Raw genomic sequence first — 22,213 nt, 5'->3', positions numbered from 1 at the left:
AAAATGTGGTTTGTAACAAAACTTATTATTCAACAGCAGAACCTGGAAAAGTTACTTTCTTGGGCTATCATTTCCAGAATCCCTTTGTCATGCTTTTAATGGAAGTCATTTCTCCAGTCTTCGTTAAACTGTTCAATATATCTTCCAGCTTACATAACACGGATCTAAAATCACTTCCCACTACTTTAAAAGCTAATTTTAATATCCTTCAAATGAGGAGTCTTTCACTGTACACAAGCAGCTATGTGCATGGAGAGGACATAAAAAACCAATCTGATTCTGCAGTAAGACCCATACCATAGGGTAATAAATACACAATGAAGAAGCGACACAGGAATGCATAATGCCCACATAACATACACTATGCATATTACACATATACAAATCAGAGCTCTGTGTTGCCTGTGTTACCTGGACAAAAGCTAGGCACATTCATGTCAAGCCTGAATTGAAGCTGTGCAAAATAACGACACAATTTAAACATTGAAATTGAAATGTTGCCACCTGCAAGAAGCACATCAAATCAGAACCTTCCTTTGTTGGGCTTTGAGATCAAACTTTACAGAAATGCATTTCTACTCTCAGGAATACAAAACATGTTAGCTCCCAATGAAGCGTGGCAAGTGACTGAAATTTCTTTTTCTTTTTTGCAAAGCCCAGCTATTCTAGGATATAAATTAGTGCTTTTTCCTTGGTTAAAATAGTATTTGCTAGTATGATAGTTCAGTCTTTCACTATTGCATTATGCATTTTTGGACAATTTAAACATGCATGATTTCAATCAGTCCTACACATGTTTTAATGGAAAGCATTCGTGGGATAACACTGATGGGCAGAACATCAACCAGATTTTCTTGGATTGCAACTCCTATAACCTCTCTGTACTAGCTAGGGCTGACCATTGATCCAGCACATTAAAAAGAATATGTTGATGAGGTCTAAATGGAACAAGCACTTTCTGTGACACGTTTTGTCAGATAAATATATTCCTGTAAATCATACACATGTACAAAAGATGTGCCACAGAATTAATAGTTTTTATCTGCTCTGACTGTCATCTTGGCTGCAAAGTTATTACTCAAGTCCTAGCATGTGCACACGAAAATAACATTAACAGGTTCCACTGTTTGCTTCTGCCAGTTTAAAATAGTCATATTCAAAAATAGTTTTCAAAAAAGAAACTGGAATCTAGCCAGGCAACAGAGCACTGAATCCCACTTGCATAGCTTGCCTGCAAATCAGTACCTTTATGAATGTAAACTATTGGGCATAGATATTTGTCTTTGCAGAATACTAAAGAAACAGAAGAAAACATGCCTCAGCCTATTTCTAATTCCAGTCTAATTCCATACTTCCTGGCCTTAGTCTTGTGGACTGTATTCAGTATTTTCTGCTACATGGCTGGAAATGGAGTTACACTTATGGAAGGGGCTCTTAATAGCTGCATTGTTGAATGGAAACATCTTATTTTTAGAATAATAATTTTGAATATGGCCCAACGGTTATTTAATTTATTGACTCTACAAAATTAGAAGACTTATTAGCTACTTGAACCGGGGGGGGGGGGACGTGGGACTGGTGCAATTATAAGAACATCATGTTCCTCTCTCATTCAAGAAAGAGATGTACATGGAAACCTACCAGACTTCACTTTCTGGTCTAAAGCTAATGCAAATTTGAGTTTGCCAGGTTGAAATATCACTCACATTAAAAACAATCTGAAACATACAACTTCCATCCACACACTTACAGAAAACCATGAGCATACTGCCCTCAAATTGCTCCTTTAATGACATCACCTTAAAAACATCCAATCCAAACTTCTATCAATACTCCTTTAAGTTTTGAAATTCTAATAAACCACTTTCATAAACAGTCCTACCACTTTCAGGTTATCTTTGATATTGCTCCTATACATACTGTTTTCATTTTAAACTTGTTTCCATGTTGTTGTTATTTTCAAAATTCTGTGGTCCCTTAACATTCTATTAATCCCTTCTATTAATCTATTAATCCCTTAAAATCATATCTGACATCCCTAGTGAGCAAAACTTGTATAAGTATTACAGATTAGCATAACAGTTGCATATGTCACTGTATTTCATTTCCCCCTATATGAAAAAAAATCATAATTATTTTACATCCAAATCAGGTTTCTTTTTTTTAAGAGATAACCTTCTTATAGCACAATCCTCAAGTTTGTTCTAAAGTAAGTCCCATTGATTTCAATGGAGATTATACCCACTGGAGGTGAATTTAGGACTGCACCTTTGGTCAAGCAGAATCCTCACTGTAACTAGTTTGAGTGTGCACAGCATAATACAAGAACACTGATTTTATTCTCATAAAAGACGATTTGCCTTCATCATCTTGTTGCCCTCCAGATGTGCTCCTACTAAACCTGCCAGAATAGCTTAAAAACATTACGGTCCAACACATCTGGAAAGTTTTCAGACACTTCTGCTTAAACATGAAGGCATATCTCCATGCTTTTATGAGTTTCTCCTACCATTCAAGGTACTTTTCAACTTTGAAGCAAATTTGGAAAAAGTGGTAAAGCCATTTTAAAAAAACTGTCTAAGCTTGTGTTCTCAAGCTGTAGGGCCCCCAGGTGTTTTGGCCTACAACTCCCAAAAATCCCAGCCAGTTTACCAGCTGTTAGGATTTCTGGGAGTTGAAGGCCAAACATCTGGGGACCCACAGGCTGAGAACCACTGGTCTAAGCAGACATGGTGATACCATAACAAATTACTGATGATCCACCCTGTCGAGATTACTTTTCTCACAAGTAAAACACACAAAAGAAATCCCAAACAACTAATTCTAAGGGGAAAAAAGATAAAATTGTCCAGTGCATATGCTACTGTTACTGGGCAATACAGTTCCCTTTGTGCAGTTGTGAAATGTACAGTCTAAAATGAATAACTATAACTACATGTAGTGCTTAGCATCCTCTCGTTTATTTTTTCCTCTATCTCAAGAACACTTAAATCAAATTAAATAAATGTCAGCACCCCATGCCACTTTGCATGAGACTTTCTTCCTCATGACAAGCTAACTATCTGTCACTCTTTTGAGAGGGCATTATATGACTTAGTCATGTCTACATTAAGCGCACACGCTCCAAAAAGTGAATACTGCTGTTCAAAAGCACATCAACCATACAAAACAACTACATGAGCATTCACTTGCATCTTTTCTCATACCCTTATCTCACATACTCTTTACAGGATCAGACTCAGGAGGAATTCTTTGTGGAAATCTCTAGTTACAGGTTGACATTTGATGGATCAGATATTTAGATACATTCAACAATCCTTCCACATCTACAGTTTTCAGAGATAAATATGTACTTCAATTACCTTGGAATACTCAATCCCTTTTCCCTCTAATTCTGAATTAATACTCAAAAAAGATTTTCTTAATTTTGGAAGTGAATCATGTTTTGTGTTCAAGAGGGAAGTACATCATATTAGCACGATATGAAGAGCACTGTCCTGCTCTCTACCTCTGCTATGTTGCCATACATATTCATACATATTCATGCATGAGCAAGCCAAGATGTGACAGTAAAACAATGCAACAGAGACACTTCCCGAAGAACTATTCTGTCTGGAGAGGGACAATACAATATTTAAAGCAGATTGTAGCAAACAACAAAAAGACTCATCTAAATAATATATCAATAGACACACACCCTGACGGAACAAATTTCCCCCATTCCTCAGTTGCATTTTTTTCCAGTTCAGATTTGCCAAACTAAGATGGACTCAAGGTGAAATGTGGGAGGTTTTAAAATCTATATATGTGAAAAAATTTAGAGGAATGGCTAAAATGCAGAAGATCACCTGGCTCATATCTGGGGGTCAAACAGGAACTTTTCTTCTTGTTTGTTTTGTTTTGTTCTATTTCTGGCACAGCAACAACATTCCTGTCCTAAAGACTTTTGATCATGAAGCTTAGCAGCAGGTTATCTCAGCATCATGATCCAGTAAATTAGATCACTGGATCATGGCCTTCATAGTCTATAGGTGACAATGAATAGCAGCATTGTGGTGATTTAGATCAGCACACCCAGGTAAGCGCTTTTACAACAAGGAATGCTAACCTAAAAATATTTGCCACATTCCATGATATGTGCCCAGGGAGTTTAGACATCTTGATTTTCATATGGCCATATTTACCCAGGATTGTTACTTTCATATGTGAATGCCAACACCTATTGATCTTTTACACCTCTACATGCACACATACACACTCAATATATTTAGTGCTGAATTAGCTTATTGCTTCCGTTTCTGTTATAAGTAGAAGAAACAACAGATGCCAATTTGCATATCTGCCTGTGGAAATTGTGCTGTTGCCACAACATAACGGAGAAAGTTCAGATATATGATTGAAATATGATCAGAAAGATTTAAATAAATTTGTGGTATCTCTCAAGAGAAGGCAGGAGCAGAAATCACATGGAATCTTGAGTGTTATATTCAGTTTCTCCTGATGAAATCTGGCTGATCCGTTTGCTTGAACCCCATAACTTTCGGGAGAGTTGGCCTGCCCGCATCTGTTCAGAGTAATTCAGAGAAACAAAGGAAGGGGGGGGGGGGGGAGAAGCGGATAAAAGGGATAAATTAAATAAAAACTTCAGACAAATCTGGAAAAGTGTAGGCAGCACAGGATACAGAGCAAACACAAAAGGCCATTTATTCCAGCAATAGTGCTTGGAAAATTCTAAAGCAGACAGACAAGCAAAACAAACGTAGATGTCTCTGTTGTATATTGGAACTGGTATGGGTCACATTGTCAAGTGTTTTTATAGAGACAGCACTTGGCATCTCGCTAAAATGTTCTGATTCTTGAAGAAAGACAAATTCAGACTATTTTTGGTGCTTTTGGGGGGGGGTCCAGTTTCATAAAACAAATAGGAAAAAGGGCACCACATTAAGTAGAAATATCCACATAATCCTGTATTCGTAAGTGAATGTACAATGTGCTGAACACAATGGGACATTTCTAGACTTGCATAGGATAGTGCTTAGAGCTAAAACTAAGCACTTGACAATGTTTTGGGGTGGTGAGGGTTGGACAGCAAAACAAAGTATGATCCCACACAATAGCAATGAGAAAATGGAAAGATAAAATTGTCATGGTCCCAATTCAACATAGTATTGAAATTGTTCTTGAGTGAAATAATTAGCGTATCATATAATCTATTGTGAAATAAAATAAAATTTTAAAATAAATAAGAAATGAAAGCCTTTGCCCACATCCATAATGGCCTGATTAGGCTGGTGCAGTTAGAGGCACATGCCTTTCTATGATTTTCGAAGCACACCAATCTTTTTGGCAAATATGCTTTTGCCTTTCTCAGACCTATGGCTCAGGCCCCATTTTGGATCAGAGGCAATCAGTGCAAATATCTTCCAGAAATGTGCAAGTGCTTGCATGACATTTGAGAAACAAACTGCAAAAGCGTTTACTTGCCCCTCAGGAAAAAGTATAAGAAAATTCTCAGTTATTTCCTGGCATCTTCTGCAGATGTTAGTGCCGAGGTTTGCTTGACTTAAGAATACACCCTGTGAGGCATCACTGTGAAATCAGAAGAAGTTTTCTCACAGAAGACGTTGGTTAATTCCATCAGTTCAGAACGCTTATGTTTGCCTCTTTCCTCAACGGCACTGGAGGACTTTGGCGCAGTTTCTCTAAGAAATACCTTTGGTGAGACCCCTTTTGTGCAGCAGGGCTAAAATGCAGGCCTAGTGAACGCTGTGCAGCGGATACTTACATCCAACATTTTTCTATTCACCATTCAACCCCATGGCAAAATGTGCCATCCAGTCAATGCTTAACTATAAACCGGAAAGCAATTAAGTGAAAACCTAAAAAATATTCTTAAAATATCTCCAGTCTAAACCAGTGTTGTTTCCAACGTCTAATGTCAGGAAATGCAACTAGTGTTGATGCTTTAGGACTCCCATCACATACAAGTGAAGCCCATAGGAGGTCCCTGGCCTCAGGAAGTCTGGGCTCTTCTGAAACTATTCTCAATTCTCCCAACTACCTTTTTGGCCTTCCTTAGTTCAAAACCATAATTGCTGTCCAAAAAGGACAAGACAAATGCTGGTGGGAGGGTGTGCAAAGGAAAGGGCATGAGGATTGTACTGATGTGCTCACCTGCTGAGCAATGATGACTCAAAAAGTCACCGCTCTGAAACAGGAATGACAGTCTACAGAAGACTCTGCTATAAGACAATGTCAGGAGCAGTAGCACTGATGCTTTAAGATTTCATCACATGCAAGTCACCACTTCCCCATTCCCACATACTTCTAAAACAGTTCGTGGACAAAGTACAGTGGAGCTCATAATTTTGCTTCCAGATGTCACCCATAGTGTTTCATCAGTGAACTGTGTCAGAAGTGTGGAGAAACCGGGGGGGGGGGGGGATTTTCCTGCTTCTTGGCAGGGGGTTGGACTGGCTGGCCCGTGACGTCTCTTCCAACTCTATGATTCTATGAAGCTGGTGAGAAATCATCTCCTGAGCTCTCCCTAGAAATGGGAGAAAGTGCTTATAAACACTTGGGATGAGATCTGTTAGATTCACCTGTGTTGAATTGTTTCAGTGATGTGTAGGAATGGGCTTTCTTAAGAACAGTGCCCTGGGTTTCCCCTAGAATAATGGGAATAAGGAGCCCAAAAGTGGTGTCTGTCTTAAGAACAGTGCCTTGGGTCTCACCTAAGTGGATGGCTGAGGTGGGAGGCGATCCTGTGTGATGAGGGCAAGTAAATTCTCTGTCTTATTTAACGACAGAATCCCACGCAAAGAAGACAATTCCACCTGCAAGAAGATGATTTCCCCCGCTTTCCCTTGTTTTCCCCAGCTCCATCTGATGAAGCCCTTAGAATGACATTGCTCTAGGGCATGCAGCAATTCACCTGGTTAATTATAACAAGCAAGGACCATAAAGTATTGTTGGCGTACTCAGCCCAAGCCAGTACAATCTGTATATGTGTATTGGCACACATGGATTTTACTACATGTTTCCCATCAATTCTATTTGTTTCTAGCAGAAGGGCTCTGTTACAAAGAAATGAGAGGAAATTATTTCTTCCCTTTAGGGAGCTCAGGCTTGCCCTGCCAAAGAGGTGATCGCTTGCTCAGCTGGAAAGCAGAAATAAGCGAGTTTCCCACTGTTCGGTAGATAAAGTTCTTGAGGGTAGGTTTTACCTCTGCTGGCTTCCCAACACCAACAATAATCAGCTTGCCGTCCTCAAGGCCCACCAGAATATGACTGAACTCTTTGGTAACAGAGAGGCAGCGAATGGGCAGTCGCATGGCTAGAGGGGAGATGCTAAGGCTCAGGCTGAAACAAAGAGATCAAACATCCTATGAACTTTACAACAGGCAGAAGAATTGCACAGAATCTGTATTTTAAGGAGAGAGAAGTCATACAGACAACAGTGACACCAAACAAATGCCTGGCATATAGGTTAAGGTCATTTTAAGACTCAAATCCAAGCTGTGAAAATTGAAGCAAGGCTTTGTTTCAATGTACATACAGTTCCAAAAAAATTCATTGGCATTACAGTTGACTATTCTGTCTTCTCAAAAGGATGTTACTAATAACGTTATGTAACAACATTGGGGGGGGGGGGGAAGTCTGTACATGGTTATTTCCTGTTTAATTGTGTGGTACTTACTTTACTCCAGAAACTAAGTTATTGGGGCTGAGGGTAGTACTATTATTTCATTTAGTATAGGCACTTCATTTGTAATTTTCCTTTATGAAAATATGTCATTTTTAACCTTTGTCCAGACAGCAAAAACAAAGTTTTTACAGTTTAGTAAACTTTCCCCATATTTTTATGCTATATCAATAAGGAAATGACATTTATAACCTAGGAACAAAAATCATGTTACATAGTGATATTATTTACATATCTTGTTTATATCTCTTTCCTCCCAAGACTGAGTTCTAATACAGCTCACAGCATGACTGTTAAAAACAGATACAGCTAAAAGCTCAGTCACAATAAGAAAATAATAATTAAAATAAGCACCCAATTAACAGATGTTTAAGAGTATACAAAATGTGATTGGGTTGGATCTAAAATTGGGCATTAACTCTCACAGCAGGGCTTCTTTTCAAGTCTCCCTAACAGCCTCCTGCTTTCCCAAAAATCTTCCTCAGAGTATCAGAGAAAGCAGCTCAGTAAGAGATTGCAATGGGAAGGAGGAATTGCCAAAAGACAAAAAGAGGCACCCTGAAGAAGCAGAGGAACAATACAATAATAATTGTTAATAACCATAATAATCATCATAGAAATGTAGCTGGAAACTGCATCCACAGCCCTGTCTAAAGCTTAGAAACAGACCATAAAAAAGGAAGAATAGCAGAAACCGTCAATAAAATGTGCACCACAAATCTGATACCAGCAGCATCTGTTTTTAAGATTCTAAGAGGATGACTCGCAATTCTTCATGCTAGCCCAGGCATGGGCAAACTTTGATCCTCCAGGTGTTTTGGACTTCAACTCCCAGAAACCCCAGCCATCTTACTGGCTGTTAGGAATTGTGGGAGATGAAGTCCAAAACATCTGGACAGCTGAAGTTTGTTCATGCCTGGGCTAGATCATCTAAAGAAATCACAAAAGAGTTCAGATGGTTAAGAAGGACTCATAGATTTCAGGACTATTTAAGTACTAATGTCATCTAATGTTTAGAGGGCTGGACTGAGACTTGGTAAATCCAGATTAAAATTCTCAATGAGCTATTAACACTCTTTGTGTACACGTCTGGGTACATCTACACTGTAGAATTAATGCAGTTTGACACCACTTTAATTGCCATGGTTCAATGCTATCGAATCATGGGGTTTGTAATTTGGGGGTGCACCAGCACTCTTCGGCAAAGAAGGCAAAAGATCTTTTAAAAGTAAAATACTGTGATTCCATAGCATTGAGTCAAAGCAATTAAAATGGTATCACACTGCATTAATTCAATAGTGCAGTTGTACCTTCAGTCACTCTTTGTGTGACTGAAAGTACAGAGATTCACAAAGTTGGTGTTAAGATAATATGGAGAAAAAAGAGTCACATATGTAATCTTGAGCTCAGTGAAGGAAAGGCAAGATATAAACATAAATAATCATAAGTACCCATGTTTCTATTGTGGATTTTGCCTGGGAAGTTGTTTCTGAGATACCAGACCATCTGACTAAGGTGTTTCCATGTCAACATTCCCTGGTGTTTGAAGACTACTATAGAACTCTATAGCTGTTGTTCTGTGGATAATCCCAGGCCTCAAAGCCAGCAAAAAGTTAAGAAACACTATTTTCAATCTTCTCCATTACCTGTAGAGGTCTCTTATGGATAGGAATCCTTGCACACTCCCCATTACAATATATTCTCCAGTCACACAGAGATCTGACACTTCTTCCTTCAGGCTCTCAGAGCCCAAATACTTTCCATTCACAGAATAGAGGTGGAGTGCATTTTTATCCTATTTGGGATGAAAGACAAAATAAGTCTACAGATATAAGGCAGTTAAGACATTTTACAGAACAGAGAGGTAACTTGTCCTCCACAGGCCACGGCAATATGAAATCATATTTACAACACAAAACAAATGATAATTGTAATGGCTCCTGGCATATGTTTTTGCATTGTGTAATTTTAAGTAGTTGTTTTAATTAATATGTTTTAATTATGCGATTTTAAAGTATAGGTTGTTTTATTTTGATATGTATCCAAAGCATCGAATTATACCTTGGTTGTGATCCACCCTGTGTCCCCTTCGAGGTGAGAAGGCTGGGATATAAATAAATTAAATAAATAAATATTTGTGGCCTATAGGCCAATTTTTACATAGTGGCAAAGAGAGAAAGAGAGAACTCTGGAGGAATATCACCTCCACACTTCAATGAAAGAGGTGGGGCTGAATGTTTGAGATCCCCTTCATCATAGTAGAAGATAATGTGAATGGATGCATGTGCAACTAGATTAATCTTTCACCTCTTTCTGGAGGCAGGCAAATCATTACATTATGTAACCTGATTTTTGTTCCTGGGTTATAAATGTCATTTTTCATTACACCATGTAACCTGATTTTTGTTCCTGGGTTATAAATGTCATTTCCTAATTGGTTCTATCATAAAAACATGGAAAAAGTTTATTAAACTGCCAAAACTTTGTTTTGGCAGGGCATCCTGCAGCACATTTTTGCTATAGTTTTTCAATGAATATCTCGTTGAGTCTCTCTCAACAAATTCAACATAGTTTGTAGTAGCAACAAAAATGAAGTTTCTGGAATTTAACAACTACTTCCAACATAAGTACTGCACAATTAAACAGGAATAACACTTTCAAACCAGGAACAGATTTTTTTCAAATTTTGTTACAAAGTGTTATGAGTAGGATGTGTGATAGACAACCGCAGGTGCAAGGTCTAAGAGAAACCAGGAAGGTTCCCTCCGGCTTGCCAATTGTGCACGACCAATACACAGTAATAATCCCTGCTCATTCTTTTCCAGCTCAGCCTTCTGCAGCACTGAGCTGGAATATAATAGCAAACAGAGAGGACTTTTTAGAAAACAGCACCAGAAGGAAAGTCCCAGTCATACTCCATGGAAAAGAAAATAGCTCCAGTGATTAAACAGTTCCCCCCTTCTGCTGTGAGTGAATGCTGAAGTAGGACAATAGGCAGTTCATCATACATGTTAATACCAAAGGAAGGAATTTCAGGGGTTTCCAGATGTTACTAAACAGCTTTCTTCACGATTCCTCACTGCTGGATGTGTTGTCTATGGCTGCTGATAATTATGGTCTATCAGAAATACCTCATCATTCCCAGGGTGAGGAAGAGGGGAGATATGGAATGAAACACCTAACCTAGGCCTGCACCACTTGTGGTCCCTTTGGGTGTTTCAGCCTCCAGCTCCAGAAGCCCTGGCCAGCTTGTCCAATGGACAAGAATTCCAAGAGCTGAGGTCCAAAACACCTGGGAGGGCAACCGTTTGTGTAGGCTTGCTCTAAATTTTCACTATGAACCAAGGATACAGTAAAGAGGCAGGATTCCTCCAGCCACTACATGGAAACATATGTAAAGAAATGAGATGACGAATGCCTTGTGAGATGCTATTTCCAACATTCTCTCTTTCCCTTCACTTGTTTCATACATGAACAGTGATTTCTATAGAAACCATGATCAAAAAGACATATGAAGCTTGAATATTGACCACAATTTCCAAACTAGATATTAAGTTTCATTCGGCTATAACTGCCTTGATTCAAGGACAGTGAGACAGATTAGGAGTCACCCTTCAGATATTCATCAAAGCAGAACAAATTGTTACTTAATAATAATTTTAGATCAACAAATGCTATTTGTTGTCCAAAGTTGGAAGATTCACTACCTTTAGGTTTATCCCCCCTCTCCCACAATTCATATACATTTGGACATGAGTAGCCTTATTCCCATGAGGCTTATTGTTGTTACCTGCCTTCATGTTGACTTTGACTTATGGCAGCCCTATCATCAACAGCTCTACTTGGGTCTTGCAAACGCAAGGCCATGGCTTCCCTGATTGAGTCAATTTGCGACTATAAAACCCATGATCCAGAGACAGTCAAATGTGGCACATTTTCCTGATGCTATCTTGGTTTGTCTTGATTGTGAAAGCCACCCCTTAGTTACTATGTAGAATTAAACTATTGTAATTTAATCTCTTCGATTCTTAATCTTAATTGGGAAGTAAAAAAGGACTAGAGATAAAAGGGAGCATTGTACATCAACAATACTGTAGAATTAATGCAGTTTGACACCACTTTAACTGCCATGGCTCAATGCTATGGAATTCTGGGATAGTTTGGTGAGGGAATAGCCACGCTTTGGCAGAAAAGGCTAAAATTCTTGTGAAACAACAACATCCATTATTCCATTACATTGAGCCATGGTATGTAAATTGATGTCAAACTTATTACTGTATATGCATGTATGTGACTAAGTTTCTGTGGGATCACTACTTGTGTATGTGTGTGTTAAGAGAAAAACACCTGGTCAATTACAACTCATGGTTGAGTAATTGGAACAATCAGGGCTAACAGGCTTGAGCCACTCCCTGAATGGGGTATATCTGGGAAATGTTTGTAATGTCTTTTGGGGACTTACTGAATACTTGCTGAGAGCCTACTATGAAGATGCATGAGTTTAATGCAAGGAACTTTATGTGAGTTTTGTTGCTGGAAGTTTTATTGTGATTTTTTGACTCTGCTACTTAAGAGTAAATTTATGATTTTCTTCCATTTTCCTGGTTTGTTTTATTTTTTGCTCATTGTGGATACAACAAAGTACTGGATAAGTCTGGACAGGACTGCACGCAGTTTGTTTTTCAACAAACCCGTAACAAAACTGAAGTCTTAGGATGCATAAAATTGGCAGCTTAACCATTCACTTCTTACGGACTGCAATCTAATCATATCACATTGTGCACCAACACACCCCAGTCTGTGTTGTTGTACACTGCAGGTGTACATCCATGCATCCAATATTCTTTAGAAAGGAAGGTCTGCAAAAAAATGTCAGCAAGAAAGGGACTGGCCAGAAGCAGTCCTATTTTCCAAGGTCCTAATGCCACGTCACCCCCCCCCCCCCCCCCAAAAAGTAAGTTACAATACATGATTTTAGCCCTTTGTGGGTTTAGTCTGACTTCATACCTTGAGGGATGTCTTTCCTTCTAGACTTGTGTGGACGACTGTGTGTCCCTCTGAGGATACAGCCAGATTCGGAACAGTGAGCAAGAGCGAACTCTCACAAGGTGGCCTCAAAGTCCTCATGTACTGACCTTTCCGAATGGTGTGAACAATCACAGTTCCATCCTATTGAAAATAAAGGAAGGACAAATTTTGATCCCAATTTTTCTGAATAGTTACTTCTAGCAAATTTACTGGACATACATGAAATCATATTAAACAATCCAATTCAATGAGTAGTGGCTTATAAAAGCCACTTAGATAAACAAAAGCAAGCCAACTATGATAGACGCAAAGTCTGCTATGATAGACGATGTTGTAATATGTTTAAAGCATCCTCAATTGCAACTCCCAAATTTGAAATTCCTTTCTTCAAATGGCCTCAGACTATGTTTTAGGAGAAAGCCCAGATCATTTCAAAGAAAGTATTTATAATACTTTTTTACGCTAAGGATGGTTTGATGCTGTCCTTTACCAGTACTCCTCCACCCACACATAAATACTGGTTTTGATTGTATGAACATATTGTAGCTTTCAAAAATATCCTACAAATTTTATCCTCAATATTCAGTTCCTCCTCCTTTAATATATAAAAAGAAATATTTAAAAAGAGATTAAAAATCCTATGACTAAACTTGAATGGTATATCATTTTTACATATAACCTATAATCTGAATCATCAGGGTACACCATTTAGCCCTACACTCTCCCCAACACTCACTTTAGCTGTAAACACATACCAGTACTTGGAAATGAATGTGTCTATTATGTTCAGTGGGACCTAACTTAGGAGAAGTATGCATAGGACATACAAATTTATAGTACAGTGGAAGGGAACGGATGGTCATAAATGAAAGGACAAGAATAAACCAAGTGATCCTAGTCTACGAAAAAAGCAAAAGGTATACCATAGAAGCATGTTGGAGCTATAAGCCCAAAGGGGAAATGATATATAAACTGACCTTGGCCCCTGAGGCTGCCATGTCAAGCTCTATACTGATACCGACACAAGAGACTTCACTGGTATGTCCGTACAGAATTTGCAGAGGTTTAGGGGACAAACCTATAGGCGCGCCTCCCTGGTACAAAAAATTAAAAATAAGAAAAATTTAAAACGCAGAATTATTACATTAAATTAGATGCATTTGCCTCTGGCTGAACACTCATATCATTCATTTGTTGCTACCTTTTTTTTTACCCAAAGGCAACATGAAGCAATTTTACTTAAAGCGACAATGCAAAAAATTATTATTATACCATGTAGTATTATTTTGTTTTAACAGTATAGTAAAGGTAAAGGTTTTCCCCTGACATTAAGTCTAGTCGTGTCCAACTCTGGGGGTTGGTGCTCATCTCCATTTCTAAGCCAAAGAGCCGGCGTTGTCTGTAGACATCTCCAAGGTCATGTGGCCGGCATGACTGCATAGAGTGCCATTACCTTCCCGCCGGAACGGTACCTATTGATCTACTCACATTTGTATGTTTTTGAACTGCTAGGTTGGCAGAAGCTGGGACTAATGGTGGAAGCTCACCCCACTCCCCGGATTTGAACCACCGACCTTTCGGTCAGCAAGTTTAGCATCTCAGCTGTTTAATCCACTGCGCCACCGGGGCTTCTTTTAACAGTATAGGTAAAGGTAAAGGTTTCCCCTGACGTTAAGTCCAGTCATGTCTGACTCTGGGGGTTGGTGCTCATCTCCATTTCTAAGCCGAAGAGCTGCCATTGTCCGTAGACACCTCCAAGGTGATGTGGCCTGCTTGACTGCATGGAGCGCCGTTAACAGTATACTGCTGTCTTATTCATAAATCAAATGCCAGTGTTGTCAGCCAAAGCTTGCCCTCAAAATAACAAGATCCAAATTCCAAAATGGACTTTGCATTACCAGTGAAACAGAGGTTTCTCAGCAAAAATAGAACAGGGGCCTCATTGTCACCTGTATATCTTCTCCCTCTAGTAAAGGTTTATTGATACTACCAGTTAAGCTATTCCGCTGGAGAAAGGCCCATTTGAAACAAAGGATTTGGGAATTTGGGTGAGGGGTGAGGATAGGATTCCCAATGTAGAAGGGGATAACAGTTTAGAAGGAACCAATTACTAAAAATGAGTTACTTGTAACCAATTCCGTTTTAAGCATAGATCTTCTTTGAAGCTTGTAGCAGTAGATCCATTTTGTCACATCCATCTTAAATACATTGCTAATAGAAAGCGTGAAGAAGAGTCTTGCATCCAATTGTGCAGCTAAATCCTCCAAGGAAATGTGTCCAATCAATATACAAAGCAAATCTTTTGGCACTTTAAGAAAAGCTTTCAGGCGGTAGCACCTACTTCACTGTATATGTTATCATCATGGCTCTCCGGCACATGCCCACTGAATAATGCAACTGTTCTGTGACACAATTCGCATCTTTGCATGGCTTATATTTCCCCACACTTCAGAAAAAGGACCAATCATCAAAAAAGAAAAAAAGAAAGCTTTTTAAATAATCTCATCTGAAGCTCAGTCATCTCCTTGCAGCTTAACCCATCTAAAGATGTTGTTTTGTAGTGTTTCAGTCCTCTGCAGGTTGCTGGCAAAGGATCTGTAAAGGTTAACGTACCTGCTGAACTATCTGCCATATCATACAAGTGGTGTCCCTTGAGCCCGAAATTAAATGGATGCCACAGATGTCCATAGCTAGGCACGTCACAATATCTGTATGAAGGTGGGAGGGGAAAATAATTAATACAGGGACTCTTATAACATCCCCCAGTTTTTCAGTTTTTAGAGACAGATGGGATGTGCTTTACAAACCAGAGCCACAGTTTTCAATTGTGAAACAAAGCAGCAGGAGTATTCACTCCGGCAGACACAAACTTTCACATACACAAAACCAATTTAAAGTAGTACAAGTACTTATTAAAGAAAGCGGTTATGCTCTTGAACAATTGCTATTCATTTCCACAGAAGGGGATATTCAAAATGGACTGAGTACATCAATATTCATGGCGATAGGGAATGTAGTCTTTATAGTCAGACACAGTATGCCTCTGAATTATAGTTGCCGGGGAACAAATGGGGCTATAATGAATCACAGTTAACAGGTTGAAGCACCAGAATGTTTCGAACAATGACACTACCACACTTTCCTGTTGCTTATGAGCTCAGCACCCCTCTACACTGCCATATGCAATCCAGATTATTTTATTTGAACTGGATTATATGGCAGTGTAGACTCATATAATCCAGTTCAATGCAGATCATGTGGATTATCTGCTTTGATAATCCGGGTTCTATTGCAGTGTGGTCTGAGCCAAGGGAAATATTTTGTTAAAAACCATAGCTTTTGCAAAAATCTCAGTCTAACAAATATATATGAGCATAAAATAAGGGAAGGACTATATGTGCCACTTTCAGTTTTTGGGAGAAAAGGTAAGATATAAAAGATGTAAACTGATATGGTGGGGATGGAGGAGGAGGAGGAATAATAAGTACTGCTTTCTAGTTCTCCTGCTCCTTCTATTGCTATTAAAGCAGTATGCTAACATTCATTATAGTATTAAATTGCCTTATCTAACATTTCACTGGTTAAGTCGCAGATGTTTCAATTATCTTTGTCTCAGCAGGCCAAATCAGAAGCATGGACACCATATCACATTATCACACATTGCCAACACAAGGAGCTTCCGTTCTTTGTCAAGTCAGAGAGAGAACAAAAGCACTTGCACACAAGCCATTCATTGTTGAGCTATGTTCTGAATCATCCAACGGAATCAACAGGATCAACAACCCTGGATCCCAAAATTACAACCACCGTTCTAATTTTCTGCAACAAAAATATATATTTTCAGTGATTGACTTCTTTTGCCCTTTTTCCTTTGTATGCTGCTTTTGCTCACTGATCAAAGCAACATATAGGCATGCCATTTTATGCTTCTTTGCTGCTGTTGTTATCATCATCACATTTATATCTTTGTTTCCCCCTAAAACTAGGACTAAGCGGTTGACAAAGATTAAAATAAATACAGATAAAACCACACATAAAAAGTAAACATTCAAATAATTTTAAAAATTCAATTAATCTACCCATAGAGGTAAACAAATCTGTTAAAACAGACAAAACATAAAAAAATAATAATAGTGGGACATTCCTTGGTGATGCAAAGACCAAGGAAGCAGCTGGCCCAACTCATCCATTTAAATATTGGTTGTCTTTATGAAACATGACTTACCCATATGCCTAATATGTTGTGCTATCAACTTCCCCTTGGTGAGTGAGGTCACTCGGATGCTGTTATCCCAATGCCCTCCACTGAAAAGCAACTTTGCATCGTGGGACACCACAAACAGCTTGGGTGTGATCTCAAGCCCTGGGGCAAAAGGACCGCTCACACTTCGCTGTGTCCTGCAAACAATGGCTTATGTTAAGAACTGCTAACATGTAGTGCTTGTTCTTCTCAGAATCCTCAAATCAAGCAACAATACTGGATAATACATGAAAGTAGGATATACTACAGTCATCTACATAGATGTACAACGAAATTATGTAAAAGTGCGAACAGTAATTAGCATTTATGTAATCCTTCAATTCCTCCAGGTATTGTCAAAGGCTTTCATGGCCAGAATCACTGGGTTGCTGTGAGTTTTCTGGGCTGTATGGCCATGTTCCAGAAGCATTCTCTCCTTATGTTTCACCCACATCTATGGCAGGCATCCTCAGAGGCTGTGAAGTCTTTTGGAAACTGGCAAGTGGGGTTTATATATCTGTGGAATGTCCAAGGTGGGGGAAAGGAATGCTACTGGAACATGGCCATACAGCCCGGAAAACTCACAGCAACCAGGTATTGTTTGACTGCAGGCCTACTTAGGAAAGCCAATGTTAAAGCTTGCTGGGAATTGCAATCCAGCAACAGTGGGTTGCTGTGAGATTTTGAGCTGTATGGTCATGTTCTAGCAGCATTCTTTCCTGATATTTCACCTGCATCTGTGGCAAGCATCCTCATAGGTTTGTTCATAGATCTCCTAGAAATTAGGCAAGTAGTGTGTGTGTGTGTGTGTGTGGACTGTCCAGGGTGGGGAAAAGAAGCCTTGTCTGTTTGAAGCAAGTGTCAATGTTGCAACTAGCAAACAAAGGTTCTTTGCTTCAGACAGACAAGGGTTCTTTCACCCACCCTGGACCGTCATCAGATATATATACACTCTACTTGTTGCATTTCTAACAAAGACCTCTGAACAAACCTCCGAGGATGCCTGCCACAGATGCAGGTGAAACGTCAGGAAAGAATGCTACTGGAACATGGCCATACAGCCTGAAAAACTCACAGCAATCCAATGATTCCGGTCATGAAAGCCTTCGAAAACAAGTCCAGCAACATCTTAGGGCTGCCTAAATTTAAAACACAGGTGGGAAATATGTGCCCCTCAAGATGATGCTGAAGTGCAATGCTCAATTTTCCCCACTGACAATGTTGGCTGAGGCTAATGGGAGTTACAGTTTAACAACATTTGAAGGGCTGCAGAACTCCTAGCCCACTCTAAATGTTCACAGATTATTATATTAGCTTGATAAATCCTCTCTAAAATAGGCCTACTGTACTATGAATATTAATTAACAGCATATTTATATAGCCAGGGCAGGGAATGACTGTCTATTGGGTGCAATCTGTAGAGGTGGCTATGAAGGGAAGGGTGTCCTTGTTTAGAAATGACAAATGGGGGAGAAAGAGTCAGACTAAGGGTGCAAACCTTAAGCACTCCTATTCCCAATTCAGACACAGATGAATTGAGGTCTGAAGTGGGAGCATGAATGCTTTCAGTCTGCTGGCAATTCTTATCTACTGCATTATACAAGTTTTCAAAGACTTGCAACAAACAAAGGAAATGTCAGACTGATAAGCAACAGTGCATTTCCCCATCACACACACTTTTGCAACTGGCTTCAGCAAAGCTCTGCTTGCTTCTTAAAATAGTTTCCATGATGCTTTTTAAAAGAGGCTGGATGCCCATCTGTTAGAGGTGCTTTTCCTGCATGGCAGAGGGTTGGACTAGATAGTCCATGTAGTCTCTTCCAACTCTATGATTCTATGCTAGAACCTAAAAAAACATAGTTTAAAGATTTCTTTCTAGCTAGGGTATCAAACCAGGATCAGAGCATTATCATTTATTAGACTAAGATGATTATGTCTCCCCTGGCTTAGCGCCTATTTTCATTGAGAAAATATTATCCTCAAATGAAAACACATCCAACCACAGTTATTTATGAAGTGTGCCCAAACATTAACATATTTTCATTACGTATGTGCTTTTCACAAAAAATTATATACTGCTTTTGATAAAGTAGGCTCTTAGTCTATCAATACTATCTCACAGTTAAGTCCCAGAAAATGAAACTTTTCACTCACTTGGGATTTGTCACAGTTTGATCTCTGAGGAAAGTGAAATAGTTGGAAATATTTCGATCATAAGGTAGCCATCCATGGGTTCCAATAACACAGTTGAGACTCACCGTTACCTTCAGATGGACACAGTCAAGGGAAAACAGAGAAACTATCAGTAAAATTTAAAGCAAAATATAAAAACATTATTTCATGACAGTGAATGAGTATGAGCACAATTCATCCTCTTTCACTGCCTTTTTCCTTTTATTGTGTGTCTTTAGATTATACAATTAAGAGAGGACCTGTGCATCTTCACTTGATTTAGGTATAATGCTTAAATACTATACCAAATGTAAAATAATCAATAAGAAGAATCAATAAGAATTACTTCGGCACAATTACAGTACTTCAAATTGTTTGTTCTTCTGATGTTCCACTGTTCTGTAAGGCAACAGCATAAAGCTGACCATAAATTTATCTTTTTAACTGTGTATTTCAGTGATTCTCAACCTGGGGTCCCCAGGTATTTTTGGCCCATAACTCCAGAAATCCTAGCTAGTTTATCAGCTGTTAGGATTTCTGGGAGTTGAAGGCCAAAACATCTGGGGACCCACAGGTTGAGAACCACTGGTGTATTGGATAACTGCAGGTTAATTCTTTCGGCACAAACTTTTTTGCATTTCAGGCTTACCAGGGTCTCTGGGCTCCCCTGCGACATGAAAGAACGGTACTGATTCTTGGGAACGATGGCCTTAACAATAGGTATCCCATCACTGATTCCCTAAAAGAGAGAGAAGCAGGAAAACATTTCAAGTTGACAACTCAAAAGTATAGGACAAATGTATGGCCAATCTCAGACCACTGTTGAAACGAAAACACAGGAACCCTAGGTTTCCATTTGGTGAGAACTTCCTTTCTACATTCAAAAACTAAGACCAGAAACAATTTCCAGACATTGGGGTGAAATCATGTGCTTTCATTTGAGCAAATAGCGTGAATAAAAAGGAAAACAGGTATAAATTGACATTGGGAGATTATTTTAGGAGCAGTGTTCAAAGAGGTAACCATGTTAGCCAGGTATAACACAAAAAGAAGGAAGAGAGAGGTGGGTTGAGAAAAAGGAAAACTACAAACATCATAAAGACTGATATTTTAAAAATACATAGCTTCCATGGATATCAGTCTATTTTGTAAGATGCAAAATACAATGATATTAAAATCTCAGGACATTACACTTATTTATAAAGCTGTGTGGGTGGGATGAAATGTAATAGAAATAAGAAAGATGCAAGACATTATCTTCATTCTAAATCTTCAAAGAACTGTGCTGTCTTTGAAGTATTTCATATCTTTGCAGTGGTCACTTAGTACTGAAAGAAACTTAGGTTCTTCCTTCACACACTTACTGAGGAAGTGTCCAAAGTCTCTCTATTCATAAATGTTAACTCCTCTCTCTTCTACTTCATTTTTAAAACTCCTGCCTTTCAGTTAGTAGGTTTCTCACCTCTCTTCCTGTCAATAGAATACTAGTTCTAACTCGTTAAAAACCATCAAAATATGCTCAAACTCTCATAATCTCAAATGGCACTTCGCTGCAAGAATGAAGTGACACTCTAAATCTCTCCATTATTCCAACTTGACTTATAAGAAACTCTAACCATTTAAATAAGCCTTGTGCATTGGCAAAATAAGCTTTGTAATGAGTAAGATATATTCCAAACGGAGAAGCAATTGTGGAATAGAAGTGAACTCCAGCCACACTTAGATTTCTAAGCACCTAAGGCCAGATTTGATGCCTCATTCTGTGACCTTCCTGGGAGTTCATCTTGCTCACCACAGGAATGGCAGTGGCAGCCAAGGAAGACGTGGGGCTGCAGTCAACTACCTGTGGAAGCAAAGGTCTGCCTACACAGGACAGATCCCTCTGTTGACCAGCCACTTATTTTGATTAGGCTTAAATCATAGCTGATATTGCCTGCTGTTACCTCAATGAAGAAGGACTTCAACTCAGGGAGATGCTGGAACAGATTGAGGGTAGAGCTTTCACTTTTGGTTTGCTTCTGTAGGACTTCCTCTGCAGAAAGTCTCACCGGATGAGGTTCCTGGGGAAATCATAATAATTTAAGCTTAAATCCAGTCACGAGTTCCAACTAAAATAAGCCTATTTATCAGACACACACCTCGTTTTTCATATATTCTCACTCCAAGCTGTTTAGGTCAAAACTAATATTCTGAATTTTGCCTGGAAGCAAACTGGAAACCAATGCAGCTAATACACGAGTACAGGCAATCCCCGACTTATAAACAACCCATAGTTACAAAAGGGAGTGAGGCAACAGGAAGTGAGAGAAACCTCCCCCTCGGAAGGGAAAATCACTCCTGGAACTTATTATGGGGGAAAAGGGGCTCTGCTGAAGTTTTATCACCATCCCTTTCCACAACAAGCCAATTTTTTCAAAATCCAATTATTAAAGGGACAGAAACTAAGGTGAGAAAAGGCAGCAAAGGAAACACCACAGGAGTGTTAGCTCTTCCCTAGGCTATCTAAAGCTTATCTATCTATCTATCTATTTTTGGCTGGAGTTAAATCTATACACAGAATAAAAGTGAAAATCTGTATGTGTACATGTGGCACAAGTGTCCGCTCACACAGACAGCCTCTGGCCTACAAAAACAGATTATAGTTCCCAGTGCTGGGGAGTCACCAAGTCACTCCCTCAAGACATTACAGGTTACAACGAGTACATCTCAGGGTTCCTTTCTCTCTCTATTTGCATGACCCCACCCACTGCCTTTCCTTTAACCCTTTCCTACCCATTCCTTTGACAGACAGCAAACAAAGGAATTGATCAGCAACTGAACATACTAGAGAGAGACGTTTGGGGAGAATTCACCATGATTTTTAGGAGTTGTAGGGACTGGGATGTATAGTTCACCTGTAATTTAAGAGCCCTCTGAACTGCACCAACGATGGACCTATAATTAACTTAGCATACAGATCCAACATGCCAAATTTGCATACTGGCGGAGTTTGGGGCTGATTGCCCTCGGAATCTGAGAATTGTAGTTCACCCTTATCCAGAAAACACTGAACTCATCAGATGACGGAT

General features: G+C 39.1%; 1 protein-coding gene across 4 annotated transcripts in view; it reads right to left on the bottom strand.

Annotated features, from left to right (window-relative positions):
* Positions 1 to 943: 943 nt before the first annotated feature.
* The window catches only part of nbeal1 (neurobeachin like 1), a 143,085-nt gene continuing 121,815 nt past the window's right edge, over positions 944 to 22,213 (bottom strand). For 2 of the 4 annotated variants that reach the window (XM_062962103.1, XM_008114963.3), the window contains 10 exons: positions 21,089 to 21,205; positions 19,795 to 19,884; positions 19,128 to 19,237; positions 16,959 to 17,131; positions 15,347 to 15,441; positions 13,711 to 13,827; positions 12,713 to 12,874; positions 9,352 to 9,500; positions 7,227 to 7,362; positions 944 to 4,564 (listed from right to left, as the gene is read on the bottom strand). In XM_062962103.1, the coding sequence (XP_062818173.1) occupies positions 4,463 to 4,564; positions 7,227 to 7,362; positions 9,352 to 9,500; positions 12,713 to 12,874; positions 13,711 to 13,827; positions 15,347 to 15,441; positions 16,959 to 17,131; positions 19,128 to 19,237; positions 19,795 to 19,884; positions 21,089 to 21,205 (1,251 nt within the window). In that variant the 3' untranslated portion in view covers positions 944 to 4,462. Of the gene's footprint in view, positions 7,363 to 9,351; positions 9,501 to 12,712; positions 12,875 to 13,710; positions 13,828 to 15,346; positions 15,442 to 16,958; positions 17,132 to 19,127; positions 19,238 to 19,794; positions 19,885 to 21,088; positions 21,206 to 22,213 lie in introns of all 4 variants that reach the window. The other 2 variants (XM_062962099.1, XM_062962107.1) reach the window with 1 other exon arrangement.

The sequence above is a fragment of the Anolis carolinensis genome, chromosome 1 (assembly GCF_035594765.1).
Source record: "Anolis carolinensis isolate JA03-04 chromosome 1, rAnoCar3.1.pri, whole genome shotgun sequence".
Classification (NCBI taxonomy): domain Eukaryota; kingdom Metazoa; phylum Chordata; class Lepidosauria; order Squamata; family Dactyloidae; genus Anolis; species Anolis carolinensis.
This window is presented reverse-complemented; position numbering and strand designations above follow the sequence as displayed.